Source organism: Molossus molossus, unplaced genomic scaffold (assembly GCF_014108415.1).
Source record: "Molossus molossus isolate mMolMol1 unplaced genomic scaffold, mMolMol1.p scaffold_m16_p_16, whole genome shotgun sequence".
In the NCBI taxonomy this organism is placed as follows: domain Eukaryota; kingdom Metazoa; phylum Chordata; class Mammalia; order Chiroptera; family Molossidae; genus Molossus; species Molossus molossus.
In genome coordinates, this window is record NW_023425351.1 from 67124516 (window position 1) to 67138951 (window position 14436).

At 38.0% G+C, this 14436-nt stretch overlaps 1 protein-coding gene across 5 annotated transcripts in view; it reads right to left on the bottom strand.

Moving 5' to 3' along the window:
• Positions 1-14436, bottom strand: part of CYRIB (CYFIP related Rac1 interactor B) — a 131515-nt gene that overhangs the window by 16744 nt on the left and 100335 nt on the right. For all 5 annotated transcript variants that reach the window (XM_036263694.1, XM_036263693.1, XM_036263697.1 and 2 more), the window contains 3 exons: positions 13991-14073; positions 7233-7354; positions 4270-4375 (listed from right to left, as the gene is read on the bottom strand). In XM_036263694.1, the coding sequence (XP_036119587.1) occupies positions 4270-4375; positions 7233-7354; positions 13991-14073 (311 nt within the window). The remainder of the gene's footprint in view (positions 1-4269; positions 4376-7232; positions 7355-13990; positions 14074-14436) is intronic.

Genomic DNA, 14436 nt, shown 5'->3' on the forward strand with positions numbered 1-14436 from the left:
ATGCATGCGTCCTGCATGCAAGCAAACTGGAAACATCACTAGCCAGGCTATTAGACAAGAGATGAGCAAGTCATCAGATCTTAAATGCATACTTTGCTCGTAACTTTATGGAAGCCCCAGAGTACAATGATGACGGTTCGAGGCTTCCACACGGCAACCTGGAAACCGACAGCTCTTTGCAATCGATACCTGCGTCACCATGTGCCTGTGCGTAAACGGAACACAGCACCTGATGGCAACAGAGCAGCAGCCTGATTTCATTCTACTGGGTAAAATATAAGAAAACACGTACACCTGACTGGTTTGGACTACTTTACAATTATTCTTTTTTTACTGGCAAATGCTAAGAGACCAAAATGTGCTCCAGTAGGACCAGAGCACCATCTAAAGCAATTCAACTGTAAATGCAGCCAGAAACTAGCAACACAAAAAACCCTCTAAATATGAAGGAGTCAAGATCACCACGATTAAAAGGCCAGGGCCAGTGGTCTGAGGCCACCAAGCTACAGACTAGGCAGATACTTGGCCGAAAGGCACATAGTGTGAAAGAACTGACATCGTACTTAGGGGAAGAAATTACCATTCTTATTTCTGGTAGGAAAAAGGATGATTTATAAAATACCCCTACCTTAACTATTATTTGCCTTTACATTTAATAGTGTATGTTGCATCTAAGGAAAAATAGCTATTCTCTTACCTTTTAAAAAACATAGGCATTTTTTTTAAAAAAAGAACTTCAACTTTAAAGCAAAAATTGCAATCACAAAAACCTACTAGCTAACATAAAACAATATGAAAAGTTAGGTATAAAAACTAGGGAGCGATAGGAACCTACTGCAACCTCGAAAGCTCAAGCCTTGAGTAATGAACAGAGATGGTTTGTCAGTCAGCTCCCAGCCGACAGACACACACACCAGCTAGTGCCTAAGCTACTGATTGTATCAAAAACAATTGCCCAATTTCAAGACAATAAAACAATTATCAATTTTTAAACCTGGCAATTAATGAGGAATTTTTTAAAACTATGGGTCAAACAAATTACACCTCAGGACTAAACTAACCTTGTGAGCCCCCAGTGTGACTCCTACCTTATAGTATGGTTTCCTATCAAACTGCATATATTCATTTAAGATATATGAATGAGATCCAAAACTATATAAAATGTGTCAAGAACTTCAACTTAAATGTTTCAAATTCCAGACATATCTATACTGCTTCTCCCGTTACCACAATTGCACACAGAAAAGCCCTTCCAATGGACACCTTTCAAATCACACAAGCAGCCCTGGCCCATGAGGTTCAAGTTGATTGAGCAACATCCCATGCACCAAAAGGTTGATGGTTCAATTTCTGGTCAGGGCACGTGCCCAAGTTGTAGGTTCAGACCCCAGTTGAGGTGCATACAGGACGCAACCAACTGATGTTTCTCTCTCACATCAATGTTTCTCCCTCTTTCTCTCTCCCTCCCGCCCTCTTCTTCTCTCTCGAAAAAATCAGTAAAGACATATTTTTTTAAAAAGTACACACTTCCAGTCAAGGTGGCGGGTAGGTAAATGCGGTATCATGTCCTCCCACAACCACATCAAAGTTACAACTAAACTACAGAACAACCATCATTCAAAACCGCCTGACATCAAGCTGAAGGGCAGTCCTACAACTACGGAATTAAAGCAGCAGCCACATCCAGACTGGTAGGAGGGGCGGAGGGGACGGGCTGGTCCCACACCCACGTGTGGCGGATAAAAATCAGGAGGACACCTCGGCTGGGAAGGTCCTCCCTGAGGACTGAGGGGTCCCCGTCCCACACCAGGTGCCCCGCTCAGGGTCCCAGTGCCAGGAAGAGAATCCCCATCACTTCTGGCTGGAAAACCAGTGGGAACTGAGGCTCAGGGAGGCTGAGGCAGCTGGAGCCCCAGGCAGCTCCTTAAAGGGCCCGCGCACGGACTTATCGGACTCTCTCCCTCTAAGCTTGGAGGGGAGGCAGCTCAAGGGGCGCCAGAGACACACAGGGAAGAACTGAGCTGTTTGGCACTGGAGGGGGCTTTCTCCGGGACAGACGTGCTGTCAGAGGCCTTTGTTCCTTTGGTGAGTCCTTCCCTGGGGCGGCAGACAGAAGCCATATCTGGGACTCCAGCAACCTGGCTCACACTGGAAGCCCCGCCCTGGTGACTCCCTGAGGCACCGCCCCACCCCACCCAACCTTCAGGCCCACCCAAGCTGTTGCCAGTTGCTTAACCATAGGATTGGCCTGCCTTGGATCCTGCTTCAGGTTTTCCTAAATTCTTTCAAACAAGCAGCATCTGGTCTCAGATAGCCCCATACCTCTCGTTAAGTAATACATAGAAACAAACACAGGGAGGCAGCCAAAATGAGACCAAGAAACAGGTCCCAAATGAAAGAACAGAACAAAACCCCAAGAAAAGAACTAAGCGAAATGGAGATAAGCAACCTAACAGATGCTGCGTTCAAAATACTACTTATAAGGATGCTCAATGAACTTAGTGAGAACCTCAGTGAACTTAGTGAGGGCCTCAAGAGCATAAAAAAGGACCAGTCAGATACGATGCAGTCAGAAATGAAGGAGGCATTAACTGAAATAAAGAATAATTTACACAGATTCAATAGTAGAGTATGTAAATCCAAGAAGCAAACCATTGATTTGGAATATAAGCAAAAAACACCCCATCAGAACAGCAAAAAGAAAAAGGAATCCAAAAAAATGAGGATAGTGTAAGGAGCCTCTGGGACAACTTCAACCGTGCCAACATTCGCATCTTGCGGATGCCAGAAGGAGAAGAGAGAGAACAAGAAATCGAAAACCTATTTGAAACAATAATGGCAGAAAACTTTCCTAACTTGGTGAAGGAAACAGATATACAAGTCCAGAAAGCACAGAGAGTCCTAAACAAGATGAATCCTAAGAGGCCCACACCAAGACACATCATCAAAATGCAAAAGGTTCAAGACAAAGAGAGAATCTTAAAAGCACCAAGAGAAAGGCAGCTAGTTACCTACAAGGGAGTTCCCATTAGGCTGTCAGCTGATTTCTCAAAAGAAACTTTGCAGTCCAGAAGGGAGTGGCAAGAAATATTCAGAGTGATAAAAAGCAAGAACCTACAACCAAGATTACTCTATCCTGCAAAGCTGTCATTTAGAATCGATGGCCATATAAAGATTTTCCCAGACAAGAAAAAGTTACAGGAGTTCATCACCACCAAACCGTTATTATATGAAATGATGAAGGGTCTTTCTGAAGAAATAGATAAAATATATAAACAAACAAAATGGCAATGAATACATATCTATCAACAATGGAATCTACAAACAAAATGAACAGGCAGATCAGAAACATTCTCATAGATACAGAGAACATTTTGTTGGTTGCCAGATGGGAGGGGGGTTGGGGGAATGGGTGAAAAAGGTGAAAGGATTAAGAAGTACAAATTCATTGCTAGACTGACAAACCTCAAAGGGAAAGGGGTTTGGGGGGTGGGAAGAAATAAACCAAAGAACTTATATGCATAACCAATGGACACAGACAATAGTGTGGGAAAAGGCGGGAGGGGGGGCAGGAGTGGGGAGGAAGGGGTCAATGGGGGAAAAATGAGGAACATCTGTAATACATTCAACAATAAAGATTTTTAAAAAATAAAAATTAAAAAAAATTACACAAACAGTTCAATGTCCAAATCTTACCTCTGCCTCCTTCTCCATGAAAGGGAATTGCAATTTTGTTTACTCATTGCAGTGAAGGTACAATTCTGATCTTGCAATAGTTTCCCATGCAAGGGAAATGCTAATAGTTTGATTCCTTGTGCTTTAGTAACTCCATAGATAACTTTGAGTATACCATTAGCTTCCTAGTTCTCAACTTGTACAGCTCTGGTCAGATACATGAACTGATCATAATCAGCAATGATTTTCAGAACAGCAGAATCTAAACAGCCCAGAGCCTGTGGATTAGTTCCTGCGTGTGGGAAAGGTTTGCTGTAGGGCCGGAGAGATGTCCTACCAAGTGGTTTCTCACGCTAGGACCCTTTAGACAGCAAAGAAATCAGAGATTTCCTTGTGGAAGTTATAATTTGTCAAGACCAATGGTCTGAATAAAGAACTAGGTTTATGCTGCAACCCTACAGTCTAACAAGCTTGCTTCACAATGGAACATATTAATTTATCTATGTGAACATAAAATACTCCAAATTACTTCCGGTGTCGTCAATAAATGTCTTTTTCACTAGGGAAGTCATAATCACACAACTTTCAACTTACCTAACCTCTGAGAAAATTCATAAAATTTCTTTAATTTGCCTACAAGTGGGACAACAGCACCCCATGCCTTTTCTTGTAACTTCTCATCCGCTGGATGCTGGATGGCCTTCAAAATCCAAAGAAAAACAATAGTTAGAGTCCTAAAAATCACAATAGTATTATTTTTGCATTAAAATATAGGTTTTGGCAAATGTTGGAAACCCTGGCAGAATCTATAAAATACAGAATAATGGACCCAGGAACCCAGGAATGCTGAGAGTGGCCTCCTCAACTCCATGGACACTTTAAACCTACTATAACATACCTTTAGCCACCCTTGCAATAAGTGTGGACACGATGGACTTGGGTGACACTATATATTATGTCTTGGTACCTTTTAGAGCCACAAAAAAGAAACCATTCTATACTGTTTCACATGTCGCAGTCAGGCGTTCTCAGCAAGTCTTTGTCACAGAATTATTTTAGTAGAAAAAGAAGCCAAAAAGTTAGGCAATAAATGAAATAAATGGAACCAGGTACGAAACTTTCAATAGTTCAAATTCCAGGGTCCAAAGAGCTTTAAGAGACCTACCAAACACTTAAGGACCCAAATCAACCTGAAATATGCGACTCAGAAATTGTCATACTCATTTCCTATAACTAAAATACTATTCTGGAATCCAAGTTTTCTTGATGTTTCCTAAATAATAAGGTAAAAACTAGTTTTAAATCTGAAAGAGGAGGGATTAAACCACCATCTAGAGACCCTAATATAATGTGATCGTGTCTCTTTCTATGCCCAATCTTTCAACCTATCAGGATATCTTCTGTGAATACAGAGGAGTTCTTTAGAAAGAAATGTATTTTCTTACTTTCCTCTTTCTTTTGCTTATAGATGCTTTTCTTAATCCTTTATGGAACTTAATGCCTTTTTTCAATAACCTGGTTTGCTTTCTCCGACACCTTTAGACAACCTAAGGATAACACCTGAAAGCTGAAACGCGTAACCTGGGCAGGGGCGGGGCTGCTCTCCAACAGTATTGGGAGGCGCCACATGTTCAGATTCCCCCAAGGCACCAGAGTGCTCTTACTCCATCTACACAAAACCCAACACAAGAACAAACACTAAAACTGAAACCAGATAAATTCAGAAGATGCTCTGAATAAATCAGCTATGAACTAAATAAATGGGCAATTTACTATTTAAGCAATTTGCTTCATAAGCTTGCACTATATTCAAATTTTCTTGATTTTGTTCAATATAAAAATTTTGAAATGATGCTTAAAATAGGAGTCTGAAGTAAATCCCATTTATGTGACCATCTAGAAATATTTTAATGTTAAAAAGTCTGACATTACACACATAACGATCTTTAATTCGTATTATATTAACACGAATATTTCAAAGGAACAATGATATTATCATGCTGTGCATGAAAAATCCTTTTAGCCTTAAGCCCCATCTCAGTAATGTTTTATAGCAAGTAGTAAAAATTTGTTTATTTTATTTATTATTCAGGAAATAAGCAAATAGATAAAATTTTTAATTTGTTTTTTTCTCTTGAGAAGCCTGTCCAGCTTTTCTTGCAAGGATCTAAAACTAATTTTCTAAGTATCTGCTCATCCTCACAGCAGCAAATGCTCCCGCCAGTGCCACCCACTGTCATAACCGAGTGCAGGTGGCTGGGTCCCGGCCATGCCTGGATTTAGAACTGCAGACAACGGCTGCTCTCCTATGACGACATTTTATGGTTCTCCTCCTAATTTTGATTCCTTCCCCTTTCACATCAGCTTTACTGCTGTTCAAGAACGTTTTCTGGCGTAGCACCAATTATAGCCCAGCATGCAAAAGGGTGCCTAGTAGATGACAGTGGCGACCACCATGGAGCATGGGACTCAGCTCCACTGGAGGAGCTGGATGGGACCTGAGGCCTGCGCACCAGCAGTTACAGAATAGAGTCAAGGGGGTGAAGAAACAAAGTTCGGGATATGTCTTCAAGAAACGTGGTAATGAGAAAAAGAGGCTCAAAGGTTTCTTTGGGTAGTACAGCACAGAGGAGTACGTGTTTGTGCTGAGGAGAAAAAGTCAATAAAAGAGAAAAAAAAGTCCTGGCCAGTTTGGCTCAGCGGTTAGAGCATCAGCCTGCGGTCCAGAGAGACCCGGGTTCGGTTCCCACTAAGGGCATGTACCTCGGTTGCAGTTTGTCTCCGACCCTGGTTGGGTCGTGCGGGTGGCAGCCACTTGATGTGTCCCTTTCACGTTGATGTTTCTCTCTTTCTCTCTTCCTCTCTCTCCTTCCCACTCTATCTGAACAAAAAATGGAAAAATGTCCTCGGGTGAGGGTAAAAAAAAGAGAGAGAAAAAACAGATGTAATGAAGAGAAGAAATAGTTAAAGCTCTGGAGGAGAATGGAGAACAATGGTAGAGAAGACAGTCTTGGTAAGAAATAGAGACTAAGCTTGTTCTGAAAAACATAAGAAATGGAAAAAGATGACTGGAAAGAAAGCTGGATGAGATGAGAGGCTTGGGAAAAGAAGCTGAGGGAGACCACACTGAACATTTGCTCTGTGGTGTGAAGTCATCAGACAGAGCTGGGATCCAGACCACAAGGGTGACTGCAGACTTTCCCCAGGAAACTCCGGAGCAGCAGAAACAATAGACTGGCAGAACAAGTGCCAAAGAAAGCTGTGTTCTCTCCTCCCCTCTAAGGAGTCCCACCAGCCCCCATGGATTCAGTAAATTTCAGGTGTGAGAGTAACCAATAAAACAAATAAAGTTTCCTTTAATATATATGTTCCATATTTGTAGACCATTGTTTTCCTTTTACTCTTATATCTTGCAACCATTTTGAAATAATGCAAGTGATCTCCCTTTAAATAGATTATTTAATATGCAATAGAGAACTCCAAAGTACAGAAAGCAACAGCAATCAAGAAGAGGGACACAGCACATTTCGGTTGACTGGAGAGTGGTTATGCTTTACCTCCCGTATTTCATGGCCGGCTCCTCTATATGACTGCAAGTCCTCCAAGATGCCTTCTGCATCTTTTAATACTACATTCACCTGATTATAAATCTCCTTCTCAGACTCTGTAGGCTGGGCATCTAAATAGCAGGAAAGCACAAGAAAATTCACAGTCATATGAATTTTTTAGTACACATAACTCTAAGCAATCCAAATTCCTAAAGATGACTAACATTTTATTCAATGTTAACCTTGCACTTCTTAGAAGTTATTTTTTCCATAGTTCTACACTTGAATAACTAGCATCAAGTTTGTAAATATCACAAAGAAGCAAGGGAACACCAAACATTACTATTTATTTTAGTTACAAATCATGACTTGGTATATTAAGTGAACTGCAGAATTAGAATTCAAAATTTAAATTGTGATAGCATTAATAATCACTTTTTCATTATATTCATCACTATCAGTAATTCATAAGCAATGATCTATTTTAACGTAACAGAAATGAAAGATCTACTATTGTACCTTGCTAACCTATGGTTTAAGACTGAAACAACTTTATTGCCCTGTAAAATTAATTTTAATAAATAAATTTTGATATAAAAAATGTTTTAAAAGAATACTTTTTAGATGCTCCCCTTTTCTAGGGGCCACTTTAAACACTGTACCAATGAGCTTCTCTGCTGATGAACACCTGGTCCGATTCCTGGGCAGGGAGTCCAAGTATAAACTGCTCCAGAATTACTGGGCCTCTGAAAACTAGACACTTGAGCTACAATATTATCGCTGACAGTTTAAATGCTAAAGCAAACACTGCGCTCCTACATCCTTGAGAATGAGTGAGGAAAAAAGGAAGAGCTGTCGTTACAAAGACATGATGAGGACCACACACGTGGCATTTCCACCACCTGCAGTGTTAGCCACAGAACATATGTTAATGTGACTACATTGAGAGTTCTCTGCTAGACTAGAGGTAACAGAAATTGTTATTAATAATGTGGTCATTTGTTTTTCGAAGGATAAATTGTTTTATTTAATACATTTCTTTGGGGGATGGACACTCTGAGGAAAGTGAGTTTTTCTTAACTCTTTCCAACGAGGCCACGCTGCTACAGATAAACTACCACGATGTTTTAGAGAGGAACTGTGCTTGCAGAATTTCTCCCAGCTAAAATTTTCTCTTACGAGGGTAGGGGAGGCAGACCAAATTTATAATATGAAATAAGAACATTTCTGATCTCTTTGTTTACCTATCATGTAAAACTAGTACCTGAAGTCTTTTGTAGACATACCATCTCCCCACAAATACACAACGATCTGTCTATTCCTTTCCTCAGAAAATGTAAGGGAACTTGGTTCACATAGGAAACCAGGACCCAGATGCCTAAACACTGGAACTGTATTTTGTGCTCAGGGCAGGTCATAATTCAACTCAACCTATTAAACCTGCCAACTAGTCAAAAACATACCACAGATTATTTTTTAAACCAACAATAACAATACCAAAATTTTAATTTCAACATACTTAAGACAGTACTACAGAAACAATAATCAAGTAATATTTACATGCAAAGCCAACTTAAGAATTTGTGCTCTCATGTCTGTTCCCTTATTTTTCAAATTTCTTTTCAGAAATCATGCATTTTTTTAAATGAAAATACTGTGACAAAATAATTACACAAGAGGATCCAATTAAAAAGACTGTGTCCGAAGCTATACAGGTATTAATTCTAGGAGCAAATACCGATATTGCAGTTAAATGATATTTTCAAAATCCGAGTGTGTCATTTAGCTGTAATATCCTTCCACCTTTAGCCAGACCATATTTTCCAAAGTAAGTTAGACATACACTTTTAAAAAGTACACCTTATAACTTTAATACTTACACCAGGTACAGTAAACACTTTTTACATGCAAAAGCAGCAGTTTTATACTTGTTCATGTGGATTGTGAAACTACAGACATAAACATCAATAGTAGACACAGCTTAAATTCATGAAGAGGGAATTCATGACAAAGGACAATATTTTGACTTTCATATATGAAAAGGTACTTGTAAGGTTCGCAGATGCTATGTATTTTTGGTGTGGTGACAAGTTGTTACAAGAAAAATGTGACACTGAGACTTACATACAAAGAAACATTATCAAGCAGATTTAAATAGACCTTGGGAGTGATGAATAATTAATAAAGATTTAACAAGTACCAAGAAACTTAAAAACAAAGGAGAAGGTTTCAGTTTCCCCTAAGGGTGGAAAAAGGACCCAGCACCACACTGATTGAACATTTTTAGACTGTCACAGGAAGTCACATTTATAATTTTGAAAGCTGCTGAAGACTGCTGTAGAAATGGAGACAAACAGAAAATAGCAGACAGGTAAGCACTACTGTACCGACAGCAGGTCATGCAAAAGGGTGAAATACCAGGGATAGGAAGAAACTACATAAAAGAAAGCATTTGTTCAAAAAAATGATATTATATAATGCACCCAAGACTTGTCACTTAGATTTTTCAGAGCAAAGAGTGAAAATTTCATTAGTTGAAGAAAAAATCTACTACTTAGCCAGCTAACAAAAGGACATTCATTTGATTGCAAAGGAACGCATCTACTCCTGAGAGCAGCACAATGATAATTCACCAAGCTTATTTAAAAGCTATTCAAGAAAAACTACAGTATATTTCAGTTGCTCTTTTTGTTTGAAGGTAAAATTAAATACTTTAATAATTTCACACTGCTTTTCTTTAAAAGAATCACTGAAAATAATTACTAAAATTAAAGTTGTTATGGTACAAAAGGAGGCAAAGATCACATAAAAATTATAACTTGTGATAAGGAGTCTCTCTGCTTTAATCTTGTACTCATTCATTCAATCAATAAATATTTACACTCTATCTCCATAAATCTCATCAAGGCGGGGACCTCAATGTGCAGTACATACCACTGAATGGTACGTAAACTCAGTACCTCACAGACTTTCTATGATAAATATTTGTTGTGTAAATGAGAAATTACAGAGATGGTAGATATAACTATGCCTCCAGCATGAGTTAAAGGACACCAATAGGCATTTTAATCTTTGAACAAATAAAATCCTACATCATTTTAGAAAAAACATATGTAAGCAAATGCCACCAGAATAAAAAATATTTCAAAGTACAGGGCAAAAGCAACAGAAAATATACAAGAGGTCAAATGAAAAATAAAGTTAGACTAAAAAAGTGGGTATCAATAGTTTTTTGAAAGATAGGGGGACAGGTAACACAAAAAATACAGAAGCAGCAGAAATGTGTAACTAAATGTAAAGGCATTAAAACAAAGAATCAGAGAAAGTAAGATTCTATTTCTCATTTACAAATATCCACCTATACTGACTCTCCTACTTTGGTCTAACTAAAAATATGTCAATCAAGATTAACTAACAAACACTAAACTTCTATAATTTATAAAGCACTATGCTAAGATTGGGAAGGGACATAAAAACAAATAAGAAGTCCCTCTTCTCCTAAGAACCACAATTTAATGAACTAACATATACAGCGGTGGGCAAAGGTAGATTTACAGTTGTGATACAAATAATGAATAATAATACAAGAAGGAACTCTGTGTTTCATGTACTCACAACTTTAATTTACTTTTGCCCACATACACTAGTTATTCAGGCAAATGATTTCTCATTAGAATAAGCAAAAACTTAACAGTGTCATTATAAAATAAAAAATGTCAAGAACTAGAAGAGGCGACCCAGGCCCCAGTGCAGTGCTTTTATATATGTTGTCATTAGCACAGGTGCTGCCAGATTTTATGGGGCAAATCTGAACTTATATGTTAACTGAGCCATTATTTCTCAAATAAAACCTTATCATATGGGGGTGTAACCTGTTTTAAGAAAGAGACCTTCTTTCTAGTACCTCAAGAACAGGTAACAGGAAGTTTCGATGAACACGGATTGTCATTTCAAGCCTTAAGGCCTTTGTACTCGTTCCTTCTACAGTGTCCTTCACTAAGTCTGTCTGAAACATTCTGATTCACCCTCCACAACCCAACTCAAATGTCACCATCAGAAAGTCTACCAGGATGCCCAATCGACTCACTGCTGGGTAAAGTTAACCCCTCTCTGATCTGTACCCGGAATGTCAATTACATAGAGAATATTATGAATTTGCATTCCTGTCCCTCCTACTAACCTGACAACTCCCCAAAGGCATGAGTTGCACCTCAGCTACCTTTGCACTCCGGCAGCAACCTGTCAGCATGCAGGAGGCGAGCCATGAGTGTACACTGAACTGACGTGAAAAACAGCACATGCGGGCACATGCTCCAGTTAAAGGAGGAACGATTTACGACAAAGACAGAGTCTTTAATTTTTAAACTACAGGACTCACTAAGTCCTGTCTAAAATGTACTAGAATAGTTCATTTGTTTGACACTGATGCCAGTATATTTATCTTTATGGAATTGTTTCGACAGTTGTCCAATCATGGAGATGCACTGAGCTAGACTTAACCAGTTAGAATGATGGAAACAGTAAACCTAAATGACTGGTAACCTGAATATTACCATTCCTCTAGAAATAAACAATGTAGAACTACATATTTTATTTAATAAAAGAATGTGGCTTTATTCTCTGTAATCATAAGGAACTGGAACATCAAATATGTCGACCATTTTGCGTCTGGCATAAAATAGTTTAAAAGAGGACCCATCTGATGGGCTAAGCTCACTCTAGTAGCCAAATCATAAGAAAAACTTTTTTAAAAAAAGTTTTGTTTTTTTTACCAGAGAGAGAGAGAGAGAGGAGAGAGAGAGAGAGAGAGAGAGAGAAAAGAAAAATGAATGAGAGATCAAACTGATTAAATGAGAATAAAAAAGAAGACATATTGTAAAATTTAAATAAGAAACAAGAACAGTTATTTACAGTAACCAGTAAGTGTCAAACCAGAGTTCTACATAGGCTGACACAGGCAACATGTATCATTCATTTATAGCTTCGTCTAAGAAATTAACACTTGATATGTAGTTCTTCGTTTTTGGTAATTATTGTTGTTAGCAGTTTTACCCTTTTCCTGTCACTAAATCAGCTATTTAAATTTTAAGGATAATGATCTAAACCTACCCCAGATTAGAAAACCAAGACCAAATAATATTTTAAACACTACAGTAAAATTCATGCTTCTCACTGGACCACAACATAATGCTGGGTTTATAAAAAGATCAAGTGCCAAGTCTTGAACAAGATCTTGACTGTATCAGAGCCAAGATTCTGTAAATGTAAGGAATTTGAGACAGAGTTAAAAGGAGACAGAATAGCAGAAAAATATACAAGACCAAGTTTGAAAGGTTGCAAATAAACTAAAATACAGCTTTAATGTGAGTTGCCTCATCTGAAAGAATGATCTTCAAGTCAGCAACCTGCTCAACATCCCCAAGCTGATTAAAATTCATGCTAAACATGCACTTAAAACGGTCTTGTTAAATTGTTGAGAAGGGTCAAGAAAACCAATATTTACTTAACTACATGTTCCCCTAAAAACTAACAATTTATTATGGTCCTGATATTGACATGACTACTCTTTGCTGTACACACTACCCAAACTATTAAGAGAACACTGGTAAGAATGTAATAAAAGTAGAAAAATCAGAGACCACAAATTATTCCATAAAATGGAGAAAAGCAACAAACTAATGTGTTCACAGGAACTGCCCCTGGTTTAAAGAAAAAATACATAAATTATTCATAAAGTAGAATGAATTGCATAATATTACATAAACTAAACTGAAGTTGGTGAAAAATGCAATGACTCTCTGGGGATTTATTTTAAGGGATTTGTTTACTTTGTTTTTAAAACAGAAAAGGTCTTAAATCGTAAGTATTTAAAAATATGTTTAAATGTTTTAACCTTAAGTGATAACGCAAGGGATCACATGATTACAATCTACAGGCTATCTCTTCACCCTTTCCTAACAATTTTCTAATGATAAGTTAAAACAGCAACATTCACACTAAGACACCAATTTAATATCATTGTTCTTGATTCGACAACCAGACAAGCTAAGCAGCACAGCCAGCCAGAGAGCACAAGCTTCTCAGCATGCAGAGGGGCCAACGGCACTTACCTGCCACCCTCAGACCACACTCAACAGGCCATGCACATGAGACAGACAGAAGGCAAATTACTCAAAGGTCTGTGAACCCATTATCTTTCTTTTTATTTAGAGTTAGAAAAAAATTAACTCTCAAAATAAATACGTAATGAGTTTCTTAACTTTTCAAATTAATTATGTACAAAGATTAAATAATTAAGGTTCACGCTTACCTTTTAATATTATGCCCAAATTACTGAGCTTTGAATGGCCTTCAAGAACAGATTTGTATTGAAATACTTCAGTGGGTACATAGAGTTAATATTTAACTTTTCTCAATTGCAATAATTCCTCCAAATATTGCTTCCATGAACAAATCCTGAAGTAGCATTTGTCCTTTCCACCAAAATTTTTTCATAGTAATATTTTCATTAGAGAATCTCAAATTACAAAATAATGTCCAACTAAGATATGAATCTCTTATAAAACTTCAAAAAAGAATTTTACCACAATTTATTCTATAAAATATGATTTCCAGTTCTAGAAGGCACCAGAAATTTTACTCAAGCAATTCATAGCTCAGTCATGCAAAGCAGTTAACAAGATGGCAAAGTGGAAACACTCATTTAGTGCAAGACAAACGCAGTCTACTGCAGGCAAAGAGAAATAGATATAAAATCATCTTCTCACTTTCAAAATCAAGGAAAAAATTTGGCCCCTGCTCAAGGTCTGTGCATGTCAAAACTTTAAGAAGATTCCCCATGTTAAGGTACCTGTCAAGACAAGAATGAGAAAAGAGAAAATATCCCTTTATAAATAAGAACATCTGAAATTGATTGATTGTTTCAATAGTCATAGGAAAAATGTTCATTAGGCCATGAATTCGTCCTTCAGGTCACCCAGACTGAGCTCTGGCAGGCAGCAAGCTGGGTTCTCAACGTGCTGATGTGTAGGACCTAGAGGTGAAATGTGGTTTTCCTGTACACAATGGCAAAACTGTCATTCTAATTCTTTGCAAAATTTTCCCAAGACAAGTCTCGTTAATGGCCTTATAATGAAAAATTCTTTAAGTATCCCAATAGTGCTAGTATTCTGAAAAAGAAATTTCTGACCAAGAATTATTCACATGTAATCTT